At 47.0% G+C, this 16,792-nt stretch overlaps 1 protein-coding gene across 1 annotated transcript in view; it reads right to left on the reverse strand.

Annotated features, from left to right (window-relative positions):
* Positions 1-16,792, reverse strand: part of LOC138302051 (myosin-6-like) — a 530,412-nt gene that overhangs the window by 370,186 nt on the left and 143,434 nt on the right. The window contains exon 3 of the mRNA XM_069242473.1: positions 16,298-16,345. Coding sequence (XP_069098574.1) covers positions 16,298-16,345 — 48 coding nt within the window. The remainder of the gene's footprint in view (positions 1-16,297; positions 16,346-16,792) is intronic.

Below are 16,792 nucleotides of genomic sequence, written 5' to 3' on the forward strand. Positions count from 1 at the left end.
GCACTGTCTCCTGGAAGGGACAGAGGGTATGATAAGAAGTGGGCCATCTGACATCAGCATGCCATCAATGCGCCATTGTATAGAGGGACAATAACTAGTAGATATCCTTTACCAAACTCCCCAGCTAGCAGTCTTGTGTGTATGCCGCTGTGGCGAAAGATGTACGAATCATGTGTGCTCCCTGGGTACCTGGCCACGAGATCAGTTATGACGTAGGAAGCATTGCAAATCACCTGTATATACATTGAATGTTGGTATTTCTGGTTGCGGTACACATACTCTGTGGCTGATGGTGGACAGATTGCCACATGTCTCCCATCTATGGCGCCTAGGACGTGGGGGAACTGTGCTATCTGGTAAAATTCAATTTTTGTCTGCTGTATTTCCTGTGGGGTGTGGGGGAATCTGATGTACTGGTGTAGTTTGCTCAGCATGGCGTTGATAAATGCATTGAAAAATCTGGAGAGGGTACTCTGTGAGACCCCTCCAGCTGCTGCTATGACCCCTTGATAGCTCCCTGAGGCGAGTAGGAGGAGAGAGCATAATACCTGCACATGGGTGGGTATGCTGTGAGTTCTTAGTGTTCTGCGCTGCAGTATGGGTTGTAGCTCAGCTATCAGATCAAGTATCATGGCTGAGTTCAACCTATACCTCTCATATATTTCCTCCTCTGTCAGGTTTAAAAGTGTAATGCGCACTCTGAAAATGCGCTCCTTTCTCCTCCTCCCTCTCCTCAAACCTGCCAAGATCCTCATCCTCCTCGCCATGACGTAGAGTGCAGCCATTGTGGAAAAGAGTCTGAGGCATTCTCGGCCTCTTTATATAGGTTGAACCTGGTTACCACCTGGTTTCACTTAGTGGTATTTTGCATGTGCAGAATGCCATTCTGCGAAAAATCGCACATTGCGATTTTTTGATGCATCTCTTTGCGACTTGGATTTTGCAACTCGCAATTTGCACCTCGCAATTTCCTACTGGAAATACCGAATCGCAAAATGCAACTCGCAAAACCAGGTCGCAACTCAAAAAATCGAAATTTTTGCGATTTCTTATTTTTGGGCTGCAAATGCCTTTCATGCATCGCAGATCAAGTTTTTGCACTCGCAAATGGCCGAATTTTGCGACTCGCACCGTTTGCGAGTGCAAAAAAGTTTCATACATCTGGCCCATGGTTCCTAAATAGCGGAGGCCTTAGGGTATAACCATCAGGAAAGTTGCACAGCTATCATTGTTCGCTTCCCAGAGCCATGGTGATAGTATAGGTGGGCATAGCGTGCCATAGCTGCTTCCTAGCCCATGGGCATTAGTTTAAGTACCACATCTGGGTGCAGAAAACCTTGCTGCACCCATATGGGTATTTTAACTTTTACTCCCTCTGTACAGTTGTTGTGCACTGATAGTGTAGGTACAGAATAGTCAAATACACCTACTAAGGTTTCCAAAATGGGTAAGAAGCTTAGTGAAAATACATTTTTTCCGTGACTGCATTCATCACCCTTCTCAATGTACAAATTGGTAGCTATTTCAGGCTGTAACAATCAAATCCCCAAGCGGCTCACATGTGGTATGTTTCCAGACCACTAATGGGAAGAGTTCAAAACCACTTTCACGAGATTCATTTTTAATAGGGTCAGCAAACACAAATCTGAGAAGAATCCCTTCAATAAAAGGTGATTCCTGCTTTGTGTTAAGACCCTTTCTGTAAGGTAGCTCCCTGTGACTCCAGTATGCAAATAGCTATTGATCAGAGTACCAGTGGTCACATGTACTCTGTCTTGATCCTGCTCTTGGATTCTTCATTCCTGCACCTGCTCTCCTCCAGTCTTGCCATATTAAGCTCTGCTTTAGGTTTAGAGGCTGCATTTCTGCTCCAGCCCAAAGAGATGTTGCTCTACTCCAGTCCAGTCAGGTTCAAATCAGCTTCAGTCCTGACTACTCCAGCACTACCTCGGGCCTGACAGTTTTAGCTCCGCCCCTGTCCTGCTTTTATCCAAATACAAAACTTTAGCTCAGCTTTGCAATCTGTCATACAAAAGGAAGCAAGCACCTCCGACAATTTTTGTGCCTGTGAGCTTTGTTCCAGGCGGTGCCACTTTTCAGAAGGCCTCCTCTCTGCAACCTGCTGTATTACACCCAGGCAAATAGTGTGGCTGACCGAAGGAGTTTCCATTCCTCAAAGCCTACGAAAAAAGAACTGGAGGACCATCCTCTACATCCAGCCCTTCATCATTTAAAATAGATGGATTTACGTTCATGATCTCCCACAACCACAACCCTAACGCCACAGTGTTAATATATGAAAATGATAACCAGCAAATGCACATTTTCTGGCCCACTCTGTGAACAAAGAGGGTTTTCCATGGTTTCTCACAAACAAGAGAACTGGAATGTTAATTCTGTTTTAATATACACATAAGATATTTTTCTATATTAATAGGAAAAAGTCTGATATAATTCACATTAGGTGATGTATATCGCAAATGCCTCATTGAAATGTATGAACTTTAATATGCAATCTGTATTCCCTTAAAATGTATTGTTATACAAAAAAGCGTTTGCAACAAAATTGACAGCTTAATCATGGATTCAAAAAATTTGCAAAGGAACAATATAAAAAATTTGAGAATTGCGGTGGTAACATGTTTGTCTCTCGTCAGTCAGCAAATACATTTGGAGAACTCCGTGATGGAGGTAAGAGGGTGAGACATACATTTCAGACATTTGAAAATGTACTCGTAGTAGAACTGCTGAGCATTGAGAAAAATTCTGTGTTTATGGGGAATAACAAAAATACTGACATTTGACAATTACATAATTTGTAGATTCTAGGGATCAGTATTTCTGTTGCTCTTTAACCACGTTTTCGTTATTTACAAGGTGGAATACCTGCATAGTTATGAATGCTGGAATTGAGTCTTTTCTCCTAAAACATATATTTTTCCTCCAAGGGATTGATAGTCCACCATATGAATAGATCCCTTGCCCTACATTCCCAAAAACTATGAGAATTCTCTCTTCCTATTTCCAACTGGGAAACACACTTACTCAATCTACAAGTTTCTCAGTGTTTGATGCATTTTGAATGGCTGCCTGACTCGGTGATCCCACATCCCCCAGATTCCCTTTCCTGCAGTAGCACTACATTTCTAAATTTAGGGCCAGATATATCAAAAAAGTTTGCGATCACAAACGGCCCGCAAAAATGCCTTTTGGTATGTATCAAATCAAATTTGCAATTCAGTAACTTCTTATTGAAAATTGGATTTACGACTACATACTGATTCGGTATTAGGAAGGGGCGTGTCGAGGATCGCTGAGGTATGTATGATTGTTTTGTGAATGTGGTCGCAAAACAATCACAGTTACTACTAATTTCGAATTGGTGGTAACCCATTTGCAAAGGGGAAGGGGTCTTTGGGAATGCATGTGAAAATATTTTTTAAGAGCAGGCAGTGGTCCCACGGGCCACTGCCTTCTCTTAAAAAATGAAAATAAAAACTTTTCATTTTTCTTTTTTAAACACATCCCGTTTTCCTTTAAGGAAAACAGGCTGTATTTAAAAAAAAGATTGCTTTGTGTAAAAGCAATCACAGATGTGGTGGCCACCATCCCTGTTATTGTAGCCATTCGCAATAGGTCGCAAATTGCGACCTACCTCATGAATATTAATGAGGTAGGTCCATTTGCGAGCCCTTGCAAAAAATCACAATTTGGTAATCGCTATTAGTAATAATGATGCATCTGGCCCCTAGCTCCGAGTAAGTAAAGTTGCAAGCTTTCCATTAAACTAATGTTCATCGGTGAATCATGATCTTGAAATCTATGACAATGGATGGTATTTTCATGCATCTAAATTGCACTTATTTTCTGAAAAGACATACTTGTGAGAAGCCTTTTTAGAGATTAATCCTAAGGGCCCTGCTCACACACTACATTTTGTAGTATGTAAAGTAGTTCTATAGTTGTACTATTAACTTGCCAAGGTAGAGGAGATCCCAACATGTAGGTATACATTTTTGTAGTAAATGTGAGAAGGACAAGGGGGATTGGATGGTGAATTAGAACGAATTACTGCTAAATGGGAGGGGTACAGGGAAATTTAAGGAGGAGCTTGAGGAGGGACATAATAATATATTAATACAAAACATACCCCGGTAATAGTAAGCCCGTTTGCACTTCTAAAGTTACTATAGCTCCAAAGATGCCAAAACAAGCTCAAATGCACTCCAACACAGCCTTGGAGTAAGCTATGCACTACCCATTGTCCCTCAATTGCTGCCACACATTGCAATAGAAAACAATTAAGATAGGGAAATAAAATGATGCACTATTGGCACTAATGTTAGATTAATTGAAGTATGCCTATATTTGAAATCATTTTTTTGTGTTAAACAATTCCAAATACCTCAAATATTTTTACTATTTCTATTTTAATAATACACTTTGGCCCTCATTACAACCCTGGCAGTTGGTGTTAAAGCAGCGGTAATACCGCCAACAGGCCGGCAGTAATAAAAATGGGATCATGAAAACGGAGGAAACCGCCAACACATACAGCCACTTTAACACACCGACCGCCACGGCGGTAGCAACAAACACTGCGGCGGTCACCGCCAACAGACAGGTGGAAGACAATGTACCGCCCACCCCATTACAACACGCCCATCCGCCAGCTTTTCTGGGGCAGTACCAATGCCATCAAAAGCACGGCGGAACAGTACTTGGAAGGGAAACCACTCACCTCTCGACACTCAACGAAGAACCAGGACGCCATGGAGGCCGAGCTGCACGTTCTGCCCATGCTGGTGTATCTTCTCATATATCAGGAGCACCAACGGCGGAGACAACGACCACGGTGAGTACAGCACCTAGTAGACAGGGGTGGGGGGAGGAAAAAGAGAGTGACTCACACATGCAACACGCAACATCCCCACCCTCACCCTAACACCATACACACAAACACATGCAACAACATTACATATACACCCCTTAACCCTCTGGAATAACGCAAGGACAAAAGGAATTGAGTCAAGTTAGTGTAATATTAGAATTCTAGAGAAATACGTTAATAAATAAATAAACAGTATGTACAATATATACAGTATATAAAAAATGAGGGACAATGTCCACACAAAAATAGTCTGTGGCCCACTGGGCCATAACACATAGGCGAAGCCTACACTTGACTCCAGCCTCTAAACCGAGAGAACACTGCAGGGGTATCAGGTTGAAAACACACAGGCCCCTCAGGGTGACGGGGAAGGGGGGCACCTCAGCCAGAAGATGGTACAACGCCACTGCTCCTGGAGGAGTGCAAGGGGACTGCAAGGCCACAGTCTCTCAAGTCTCTCCAGTGGGTGATTTGCCCACTGCCTGGTCCTGGGAAGTGCAAAGCCACAGTCTCTCTAGTGGATGGTTTGCCCACTGCTTGGTCTTGGGGAGTGTAAGGCCACAGTCTTTCAAGTGGGTGGTTTGCCCACTGCCTGGTCCTGGGAAGTGAAAGGCCACAGTCACTCAAGTGGGTGGTTTGCCCACTGCCTCGTCCTGGGGAGTGCAAGGCCACACTCTCTCAAGTGGGTGGTTTGCCCACTGTTTGGTCTTGGGGAGTGCAAGGCCACAGTCTCTCAAGTGGGTGGCTTCTCCACTGGTTCTGGAGGGGGCATTGTGCCCAGTGTGCTTCATCCTGGGAAGGATGCGGTGAGTGGATGCCTTTCTCCACAGGTTCTGGAGGGTGTTATGTGCCCAGTGTGCTTCATCCTGGGAAGGATGCGGTGAGTGGATGCCTTTCTCCACTGTTTCTGGAGGGGGAATTGTGCCCAGTGTGATTCATCCTGGGAAGGATGCAGTGAGTGGATGTCTTCCTCCACTGGTTCTGGAGGGGGCATTGTGCCCAGTGTGCTACATCATGGGAAGGATGCGGTGAGTGGATGCCATTCTACCCCTGGTTCTGGAGGGGGGTTGTGCTTCATCCTGGGAAGGATGCAGTGAGTGGATGCCTTTTTCCACTGGTCCTGGAGGGGGCTGCGGCGGTGCAGGTGACATTGCTGGCGGTTGTGCTGGTAGCCACCAGGCCTTCACCTGCAGGCTCGGATGGCTGAAGTGTCTTGGCTGCTGTTCTGTGCCCCTTCCTGCCCTTGGCAGATGGTGGTGTCACCTTGGGTCTGACAGCTGGAGTCTTTGAGGTGGCCTTGCTGGGTGGTTGTGACTCCTTCCCCTTACTGGATGCTGTCCCCTTCTTCACCTTGCCAGGTGGCGGAATGTTCTTTGCCTTGGCAGGGGTTGGTGGCACACTGGCTGGCCTGACAGGTGCCCCCTTTGACAGCTGCAGGAACCTCACCGGACGTGGACTTGGTGGCTGAGGTGCTAGGCTGGGTCTTGGACACCCTGGCCCAAGGGGAAGGACGGGGTGGATGGGGTAGGAAACAGGTCAATAGGGACATTGGGGTATGAAGAGGTTGAAGGTTTGGGAGTAGAGGAAGAGGGAGTGGTTGTAGGAGGTGTCAGTCTGCTGTATTTGGATGAAGGTGCATGAGCTGGATGCTGTTGTGAGGTGGATGGCTGTTGGGTGGGTGTGTGCTTGCGTTTGTGTACTTTGGTAGGAGGGGTCACAGACACAGTGGGAGAGGAAACAGGGGACGTGTGCATGGATGTGGGGGTTGTGACAGCCACTGAGGGGTGTGTAGTGATGGGCGTGCTGGTGATCGAGGTAGTGGAGAAGGATGTAGTGCATGCAGGTGTGAGTGGAGACACTACTGGGAGGGAGGTGGACGAGGAGGAGGAGGGGGATACAATGGAGGCAATGGCTGTTGGTGTGTCTGCATGGGGATGGTGCTTGTGTGAGTGCCTGTGAGATGAGGTGTGGTGCATGCCTGAGCCACCTTTCTGTGTTGATTTGGGTGACTGCTGGTCTGAAGGTATGCTTGGGATAGGCTGGGGTTGAGGGGATTGGGATTGGGACTGGGTAGGAGAAGTTGAAGGGGGAGGCTAGAGACAGGGACAATGGCTGCCATCAGTGCGGAGGCCAGAGCCTGAAATGCTCTTTGTTGGGACGCCACGCCAGAGTGAATGCCCTCCAGGTATGTATTTGTTTGTTGCAAATGCCTCTCGACACCCTGGATGGCATTCAGAATGGTTGACTGCCCAACAGTGAGGGATCTCAGGAGGTCAATAGCCTCCTCACTGAGGGCAGAAGGGCTGACTGGGGCAGGGCCTGAGGTGCCTGGGGCAAAGGAGATGCCCACCCTCCTGGGTGAGTAGGCACGGGAAACACGCTGAGGGGCTGCTGGAGGGCAGTGCTGGTAGGGGGGGTGGCAGATATACCTGTTGTTGGGGAGGGCACAGAGATGTCCGCCACCGCCAGGGAGATTCCATCGGAGGAGCAGTCACTGTCTGTAGTGTCCCCTCCTGTCTCCCTCGTGTTGCTCTCCTCCGTCCCGCTAGTACCCTCACCCTCGTTGGATTCGGCCTCCAGGCCCATGTGGGATGCAGCTCCCTCTGTCGCCGGTGCCTCTGGTCCTCCGCCAGATGATGCTAATGCACACAAGGACAGGGTGACAAAACAAAAAAGGGGGAGAGACAGAGGATATGCTTGGTCAATGCCAGCGGCAACACTACCGTTGGAGTACACAACACACAGGGAGCTGCCCTATGCACTAGGCCATGCACTACCATTTACAATGCTAGTCACCAGCCCATGGGGGATATGGCATAACACCATCAGCTGCACACCTGAAACCCACAGGACCCTGCCCCGTAGTAGATACCCACTAACACCATTGGGTTTGGAGTGCTTCAGAGCCTGCCCAACAAGGGACCTACCCTGCCATGTTCGTCCTGGCCTAGGGGCACCCACAGACCACATCCCCCACCCAGGTAAAACCTTAACGCACGCCAACTCATGAATCTGAATTTGTACTCACCCCATTATGGTTGCTGTGATGCCCTCAAGCGCCCATCCAACTCCGGATAGGCCACCGCCAGGATGCAGAACATCAGGGGGTCAGGGTACGACGGGCACCCCTGTCTAGTTGGGAGGCCAGCCCCAGCTAGGCCTCCACTGTCTTCATTGCCCAGCAGTGCAGGTCCTCCCACTGTTTGCGGCAGTGGGTGCTCGCCTGTCAAAGACCCGCAGGGTCCACACCTCCTTGGCGATGGCACGCCAAATAGCCTTTTTCTGATGGGCACTGACCTGCAGGAGAAACACAGCAGAAAAGGGATTAGTAATACCGTCCGGACCATCACACTCATGGCCCACCATATCCGTCTCATCCACTAATGCACATACATTGACCACCATACATGCAGCACTCTTCCCAGGACCCCTCAGCCACCCCAACTTACATGAGACTTACGCACACAGCACTCCATACATTCATGCCCCATGCATCATGCTCACAGTGTACTTACCTGTTGGTCTGGAGGACTATAGATTAAACGGTACTGGGGTGGGACCCCATCCACCAGTTTCTCCAACTCCTCCGCAGTGAAGGCAGGGGCCCTTCCCCAGACACATGAGTCATAGACGCTTCCAGACACAGGTCACATCAGCACTTGCAGTGTAGGTCCTCTGCTGTTGAAGGTCAGGTAGCAAGTGAGTGAACAGAAAGAAAATGGTGGTCATGTCCGCGGCGGTGAGTACCATCACCGCCGGCGTACATCGCCATTGGCTCCTGGAACCCATAGGGCCCAATGATAACCAATGTGAAGTTGCGCAGCAGTCATCGACCGCCTACTGCAATGGCGCAGAATGCCAGCGGAATTACCTCATTTCCTTCCACTTGTCTCTCCTCACAGGTCAGGCAACCGCCATTTCAAGGGGGCACAGGTCATGGCACCTAAATGCGTCACAGCAGACATTGGCACATCAACTGTCTCTCGGATTCACATACTGGTTCTATAAATGAAGAGATGCATCATTATTGCAATTGATGTGTGAATATGACCCTCTGCTTACCTTTTTCCTCCCTAGGTTTCAACCACTGAGGATGAACTTGAGATGGAGACATCCTCCAGTGTACAGACCTCTGGTGGACCTTGCGACAATGGAGGACAGACACATTATCCTAACCTACAGACTTGATCGGGCCACAATCTAAGAACTGTGTGCCCAATTAGAGCTAGACCTGATGTCAGCTATCCACCAGCCCACAGGTATCCCCCCTTTAGTACAGGTCCTGTCAGTGCTGCATTTCCTGGCAAGTGGTTCCTTCCAAACAACAGTGGCCATGGCATCAGGGATGTCTCAGCCAATGTTGTCCAACGTGTTGACCAGAGTGTTGTCTGCCCTGCTGAAACACATGTGAAGCTACATCGTATTCCCCCAGGTGGAGGATTTGGCCGCAGTGAAAGCTGACTTTTATGCCCTGGGACATATCCCCAACATCATTGGTGCCGTTGATGGTACACATGTAGCATTTGTCTTCCCCCCCCCTTGAGAAATGAACAGGAATTCAGGAATAGAAAAAGCTATCACTCTCTGAATGTGCAGATAGTGTGTTTGGCGGACCAGTACATCTCTCATGTGAATGCCAAGTATCGTGGCTCTGTGCATGACGCCTTTATCTTGAGGAATAGCAGCATCGCATATGTGATGGCTCAACTCCAGAGGCACCGGGTGTGGCTAATAGGTGAACCCAAGGTCCCCACCCAGTATATGTTGGTGTCTGGGTATGGGGTTGTCCCTAAGGGTTAGTGTGTGACTAACTAAATAAGGGAACAAATATCCCTCGATATTTGCAAGTGACTCTGGTAACCCCAGCCTCTCATGGCTACTGACCCAAGTGATTAATCCCAGGACAAGGGCAGAGGAACGCTACAATGAGGTACATGGGCGAACAAGGAGGATTATTGAGAGAACCTTTGGCCTCCTGAAGGCCAGGTTCCGGTGCCTCCATCTGACAGATGTCCTGTCCTACTCACCCAAGAAGGTGTGCCAGATCATCGTTGCATGTTGCATGTTGCACAACCTGGCCTTGTGACACCAGGTGCCTTTTCGGCGGAAGGATGAGCCTGGAGATGGTCTTGTGACAGCAGTGGAGCCTCTGGACAGTGAGGAAGAGGAGGCAAAGGAAGAAGATGTGAACAACAAAAGTAATATCATACAGCAGTACTTCCAGTGACACACAGGTAAGACACTGTAACTTCACTTTTCTTTTCAGTTTTCTGTTGGACATTGTACATGGCAGCATGCTTTCCCTATGTCAATGGCCACTTACTGTATCCTTTGGCATCTCTATTGTCAGATCTCTGTACCCCACTCTGGCTCCTGGTATGTTTACTGCTGCCCACTACAGGTCATACCAATGTATAAATTACTGTACATAAGATTTGCAATGTTTTCTGAATGTTGTACTAATACATATTTCAATCAATTGACAGACTCCAGATTTGTATTTGTTCCAAGGGTGTTTATGTAAGTGCTAATAAGTAGATTGGGATGTACAATGGGCTGGGGTGATGGTGGAGGAAAGTCCAGGGTAGAGTCCAGTCTCTTGGTATCACAGGTGCATTGTCCAATGGGGCATAGGAAGGGGAGCAATGACAAGGTGGACAGGGTGACAGAGTGGGTCAGAAGAGTGGCATTCAGGAGAGTCTTATTTCCTGGTGGGGGTCTTGGCAATGTTATCTGGCTTCTGCATGGATCGCAGGGATCGTTTTCGAGGTGGTTCTCCTTCTGCAGGGGGTGGGGTGCTGATGGCCTGTTGTTGCAGTGGCGGGGCCTCCTGTCCACTAGTGCTGGCGGAGGGCTGTTCATTGGTGTGGCTAGTGTCAAGGGCCCATTGTTGTGCCACTGCCTCCCTCATGGTGTTGGCCATGTCAGCCAGGACCCCTGCAATGGTGACCAGGATGGTGTGGATGTCTTTGAGGTCCTCCCTGATCCCCTGGTACTGTCCCTCCTGAAGCCGCTGGGTCTCCTGCAACTTGGCCAGTATCTGGCCCATGGTCTCCTGGGAATGTTGGTATGCTCCCAGGATGTTGCTGAGTGCCTTATGGAGAGTCGGTTCCCTGGGCCTGTCCTCCCCCTGTTGCACAGCAGTCCTCCCAGCTTCCCCGTTGTCCTGTGCCTCTGTGTGTCCACTGCCACTGACCCCAGGTCCCTGATTTTCTTGGGTTTGTGGGGTTGCCTGAGGTCCCTGTAGTGGTGGACACACTGCTGATTGACGTGTCCTGGGGACAGTGGTATGGGTCCGCTGGGTGGGGGCCGTGGTGGTGTTTCATGAGAGGGGAGGCTCTGTGGTGGTATGGGACTGTGGCAGGGTAACCAACTGACCAGAGGTCCCTGATGGGCCAGGTTGGTCATCGTGATCCAGGAGTGCAGAGCTGCTGTCATCACTATGGGCCTCTTCTGTGGGGGGGACTAGATGTTGGTGGCACCTCCTCTCCTGTGTCGTTGAGTGGGGGTCCTGTGGGGATAAAAATGCAGTGTTATTGTATCTGCGTGTGCCATCTTGTGCATGGGTGTGTTTCCCTGTATGGTTCTGATTGCCCTGTCAGCTTTGCCTTGTGTGCATTGTGATTTTGTGGGCTAGGTGATTCTCTCTAATGGGCATGCATTAGTGATGGGTGTCTTTGCAGGTCTGTGATGGGTGTCCATGCATTGGTGTTACATGCAGGGCTTCGTATTGGGATGAGTGGGTTGTGATAGTGGGGTATTTGTGAGTTAGTGGAGTGATGGAGGTGAGGGTAGTTGTAGGGGTTTGTGATGGCATGCAGGTAGTGTGGGGGATATAGTAGTAAAGATTTGACTTACCAGAGTCCAGTCCTCCTGCTACTCCTGCGAGGCCCTCAGGATTCATTACTGCCAAGACGTGCTCCTCCCATGTTGTTAGTTGTGGGGGAGGTGGTGGGGGTCCACCGCCAGTCCTCTGTACAGCTACCTGGTGTCTTGCTACCACGGATCGCACCTTCCCCCATAGAACGTTCCACCTGTTCCTGATGTCATCCCTTGTTCTTGGGTGCTATCTCAAGGCGTTGACCCTGTCCAAGACTCTCCACCATAGCTCCATCTTCCTTGCAAAGGACGTCTGCTGCACCTGTGATCCGAATAGCTGTTGCTCTACCCAGATAATTTCCTCCACCATGACCCTTAGCTCCTCCTCTGAAAATCTGGGGTGTCTTTGGGGTGCCATGGATGTGGTGTGAGTGGTATGTGTGAGGATGTGTGGGGTAATGTGTTGTGGTGTAAGCTGTGAGGTGCGTGTATGGTGTAGGGGTGATGGGTTTCTGGGGCTCAGATTGAGTGGGTGCACCTGGCTTTTCTCTCTTTCTGTTCGCAATCTTTTTTTTTCATTGAAAGGGCTGTGGGTAATGTGGGTGTGTGTTTTATAGTGGTGTGGGTGTGTGGGTGTGGTGTGTGTATGTGTATCAGGTGTGTGTATTTTGAATTGTCCACTGTAGTGTAGTTTTGTAAGTGTGTGTGTATTTTGATCGCGGTGGTGTGTACCGCCAATGGTTTACCGCGGTTGAAAGACCGCCGCAGTGATTCGTGGGTTCTGATACTGTGGGCGTATTCCTGTTGGCGTACCGGTGTTGGTTTTGGTACCACCCTTTTATCACTGACCTTTGGTCATGGCGGACTTCTGTGGGTGTCTGTACAGTGGCGGATTTCTCTATGTGGGTCGTAATATCTGTAGCTGTAGCCCGCCACGGTCACGGTATGTTGGCTGCCGTCAGCACGGCGGTAGGTGCCATTTACCGCCAAGGTTGTAATGAGGGCCTTAATTTTTAAAAACGAACTCAAATTTGAATCTTTAATAAATAATTAAACACAATTTAAAATATTTCAACAGATCCATTTTACCACTTAATAATTATTTAATACTCATTTCATTTGAGGAGTAAATAAAGACTTAGGCCTTATTTAGTCTTTGACAAGAGGACTAACAGCCTTATTTTGTGATTCCCACCTGCCCTTCAGTATGCTCTAAGCCTACAATGGTGCCACTGTACAGGTGGCATCCACTGTAACCTGAGGAGAATCGTGAGCAGGTACCATGTTATTTTGGCCCCATTTAGTATTTTTGTTTTGAAAAACAATCAATGGTTGGCCCTAATGGGCAGGACATGTTTAGCTATGCATCAGGTTAATTGATTGAGTTCCAAGTCCAAGACCTCTATGCCTCACACAGTGGTCCCGGGCAGATAGATCTAATGACAGGCAACTCACCATCAATACAGTGTGGAACCCTCACAATAGCCTTGAGGGCTAATGGGATATAATCTACCATCTCACGGATTAGTGCTGGTGGAGCCAGCAAAGGCTCTACCAGCACACACTTGGATTTCTCTATCTCAAAATGGTGAGCATGCCTACCAAATTTTGTGTTTTGGGTGAACCAACAATTTATTGTAATTGGACCACTTCTCCGAACTATAAATTACCCCGTGTTGCAAATTCCTGGTATCTTTTGTCTAATAGGACATTGCACACATAGAAAACAATGTGACTAATGAAAACAGCGCTGATAAAAAGAAAATGTCAGCACAGTATTTACCACATACTTCAAAGAGCTAAATATGCTCACTAGTTCCTGTGGTAGTTTTTAGTCATAGTCTACCAGACAGTGCAGCTGCCTAGGTATACAAAAGATATTTGTGGCGTATCAGAAAGTTGACTTGGGAATTCATTCTGCCAGTCGCTTGTTTTTAGACTTTGTGGTTTTTAACACAAGTTTTCTGGGTCTTCATTTGCTGACTTTATTTGGTTTTGGCTCCCCAGCCCCAGTTGGTCCCTCCCCATGTGAACGCAATGTTACAGTATTGTTGCACAAGCTCTTTTCTGTAATGAACAGGCCTGTAAATCTTGTTCTTATCTTGTCACATTTGCCGAGTATTCAAAGACGAAGGTTGAATGTCAGGTGCTGTCTTGCAGCTTAGGCTGAAGGGAAGCAGGTACAAAGTAATTAATCCATGCCCGGCCTGAAATGACTGACATCCATTGCAACCAGTCACCTCTCCCTGACCCTCTGCCAAGCTCACACTGCCTGGGGCACACAACAGGGAAGCTTCTCTGGCTGAGTAGAAGCAATTCACTCAGAGAGGAGCTAAAATTCCACGTTTATGCTACATGAATCCGGTTGCTGTATGGGGGGTCAGCTTAATATTTGCACACTGTGCTCTAGAGCAGTTTTATTTTGAAAGACTGTTGTCTGCTCGGATGTTCTAGTAAAATGAGAAAGCAATGAGATGGACCACTCAGTCCTTTTCATCAACTTCCCCCATCAGCATTGTCTGTGCTGAGCGCAAGGTTTGCTTGCAGGTGCCTCAGTGCTTCTGTTAGGTGACACATTCAGACAATAATTTATTTATAGCCAACATCATGTAGGAATCTGGGACTCGTAGTGCTGCTTCCAGTGTCGCGAGAACTGATTCCAAAATCTTCCAAAGTTATCGAAAGAGGTTTCAGACAATATAAGGATCTGCCTTTGAGCACATCAGCAGAGGATACAGAACTGCCCTGTTTAACAAGGTTGTTTCTCTCCAGAAGCCAATTAATTAAAGGAGTCCATATGGAAACTGTGCTTGGTTAGTAAAAAATAATTTGTTTGATTGCCCCAAGAGAAGCAGGAAGGGAGGTGCTGCAATGTTAATTCTGCCTATTTCAGTCTTGTGCTTGCATCAGGGGAGGCAGGAGGAGAAAAATGAGTTTTGGGGGTATATGAGAGGAGAAAGTAAAGTTATGTATGCAGTGTTCTCTGTAATGTACCTTAAACCACACAGTAAATTGTTAAAAAATGAAAATACATGGTTCATTGTGGTAACACTGAGCAGCTGTTCTATGGCTGCAGACGGACAGGCCACGAGACGGTGGAAGCAGCTTACAACGAATGGCTTCAATAATAGCCACATTGCTAAGAGAAAGGGAGCGCCCTAACGGTTCAGTGTCATTTGGCGGAGTGCTCCCAAAGTCTTGAAAAGTGATGTTACCCAGAAGGCCAGAGCTGCAGGAAGGTATCGCATGACATGGGCAGCTTGGCAGCTATTTTGTTTTGGCGTCAGCCTTTGCATCTATGCATTTCTGGTACCGGAGTGGTAGCAATCTGATATTTTAGGCGGCTTTCTATCCTTTTAACCCTAGCTCTCCTTATCCCATAACTCTGTACAATTTGTTCTTTCACTACTATTTTGTGTCAAAATTCCTTTCATATTGGTTCATGTATGTGCTTGACTGTTTGGTTGCCGCCAGTGCTGTTCTTTGGTGTTAAGCATCACAGAACCCAAACAATGGTTTATACACTGATGGGTAATGTGTTAATGTCCAAATATTCTAAATGGCCCATGATTCTTAACAAGCTGGGTGGGCGTGTATTTATACTCAGCGTAGTAGCAGCACTGCCAAGTGTTAGGCATCTTGCCTTAGAATAACATATTTCCGATCATTTTCTCACATGACCCCAATGCCTGAGATTGCCCAAAAGTCCTGAAGTGCGGTAAAACCTTCTTGTTTCAGTTTCTTACTTGTTAAGTAAAATCAGAGTAGTGCTTATCATAGGCCACAAGGTGGCACTAGTGTTCAATGGGAGGTATAAGAATCTCGATATTTTACGATATTTTTATGGTTCACTCGTCTTCACGGCTTGATTTTGCTTGCAAGATGGTGTCACTCATAGTCGTTGAAATGTCACTCATAATTACACTGAAAATTCGAAAATGTGACACACATAACAATATGAAACCTTGACAGCTGTGCAGTAGAAGGGAAGTAGGGAACATGTTTGTTTGAAATAGTCATTTCAAACAAAGAGTTAGGTATAATAAATTCAAAGCTATTCTAGTTTCTACATTTTATCTGAGTTTTCGTACTTTGCAAGCATTGCTGTTAACTAATGAATTGACCAGGGCCAGCTTTAGTGCTGGTGGCGTCTGTTGCAACACTCTTTTTATAGACCCCCCACCCCACCAAAATGAACTCCTCCTTCACAGATTCCCTCACTACTACCCTCCATCAGTACCCCATTCTCTCCAAAGCTCTTTTCTCACATGCATTTCATTTGTTTTATAGCACTACTCGTACCAGTCAAGGGTGTCAGAGAACTTTACATCACACACACATTATGCAGCGACAATGAAACATAGGAAATGGTACTTAAAACAACAAGGATTACATCACATAATAAATACTAGTAGGTAATATATTTTAACAGAGTTTTGTCCGGAGAAGCACAAACTCAGGATTTAAAACATACCATGGTGGTATTCATTGGGTTTACAAATAAGAATATATTTCTACCCAAACAAAGACTTTTAGCAACATTAGGATAATGAAAGACTTGGGAAAAAGCATAGTGTTCTAACCTACCTCTTTGGCGACAGTTCATAGGTTGCTGTGCTATATTAGACTTGTAACCTACAAATAAAAAAAGGATCTCTGTGACAAAAGCAGTAACCCACTGATCTACTCACATAAAATTAAATTATGCGATCTGCATAGTGCAGTTCCTTGCAACAGGCATATTAACCATCTGCACAACTTTATGATGAGTCAAAACTGCCACTAGACAAAACTCCACTATCTTTCCTGCAGGAATATTAATCAGCAGAGTTATCTTGACATTTTTGATGTTTTTATTATTGCATCAATACTGCTGGACACACACAGAACTCAGCTGCAGGTGTTTTAAACCCCATAAGTTATTTCTGAACACTGGGCCCGAGATCAGAGCCAGCTGCGGGTGCACCAGTCGCACCGCCCTAAAGTCAGCCCTGCACTTGACAGTAATTATGCAGTAGGCAAGTGTTTGCTGGCATCACAAATTCTCGTATACTCTAATTTTCATATACAATAATTTTGCAC

This window comes from Pleurodeles waltl, chromosome 1_1 (assembly GCF_031143425.1).
Source record: "Pleurodeles waltl isolate 20211129_DDA chromosome 1_1, aPleWal1.hap1.20221129, whole genome shotgun sequence".
NCBI classification, from domain to species: domain Eukaryota; kingdom Metazoa; phylum Chordata; class Amphibia; order Caudata; family Salamandridae; genus Pleurodeles; species Pleurodeles waltl.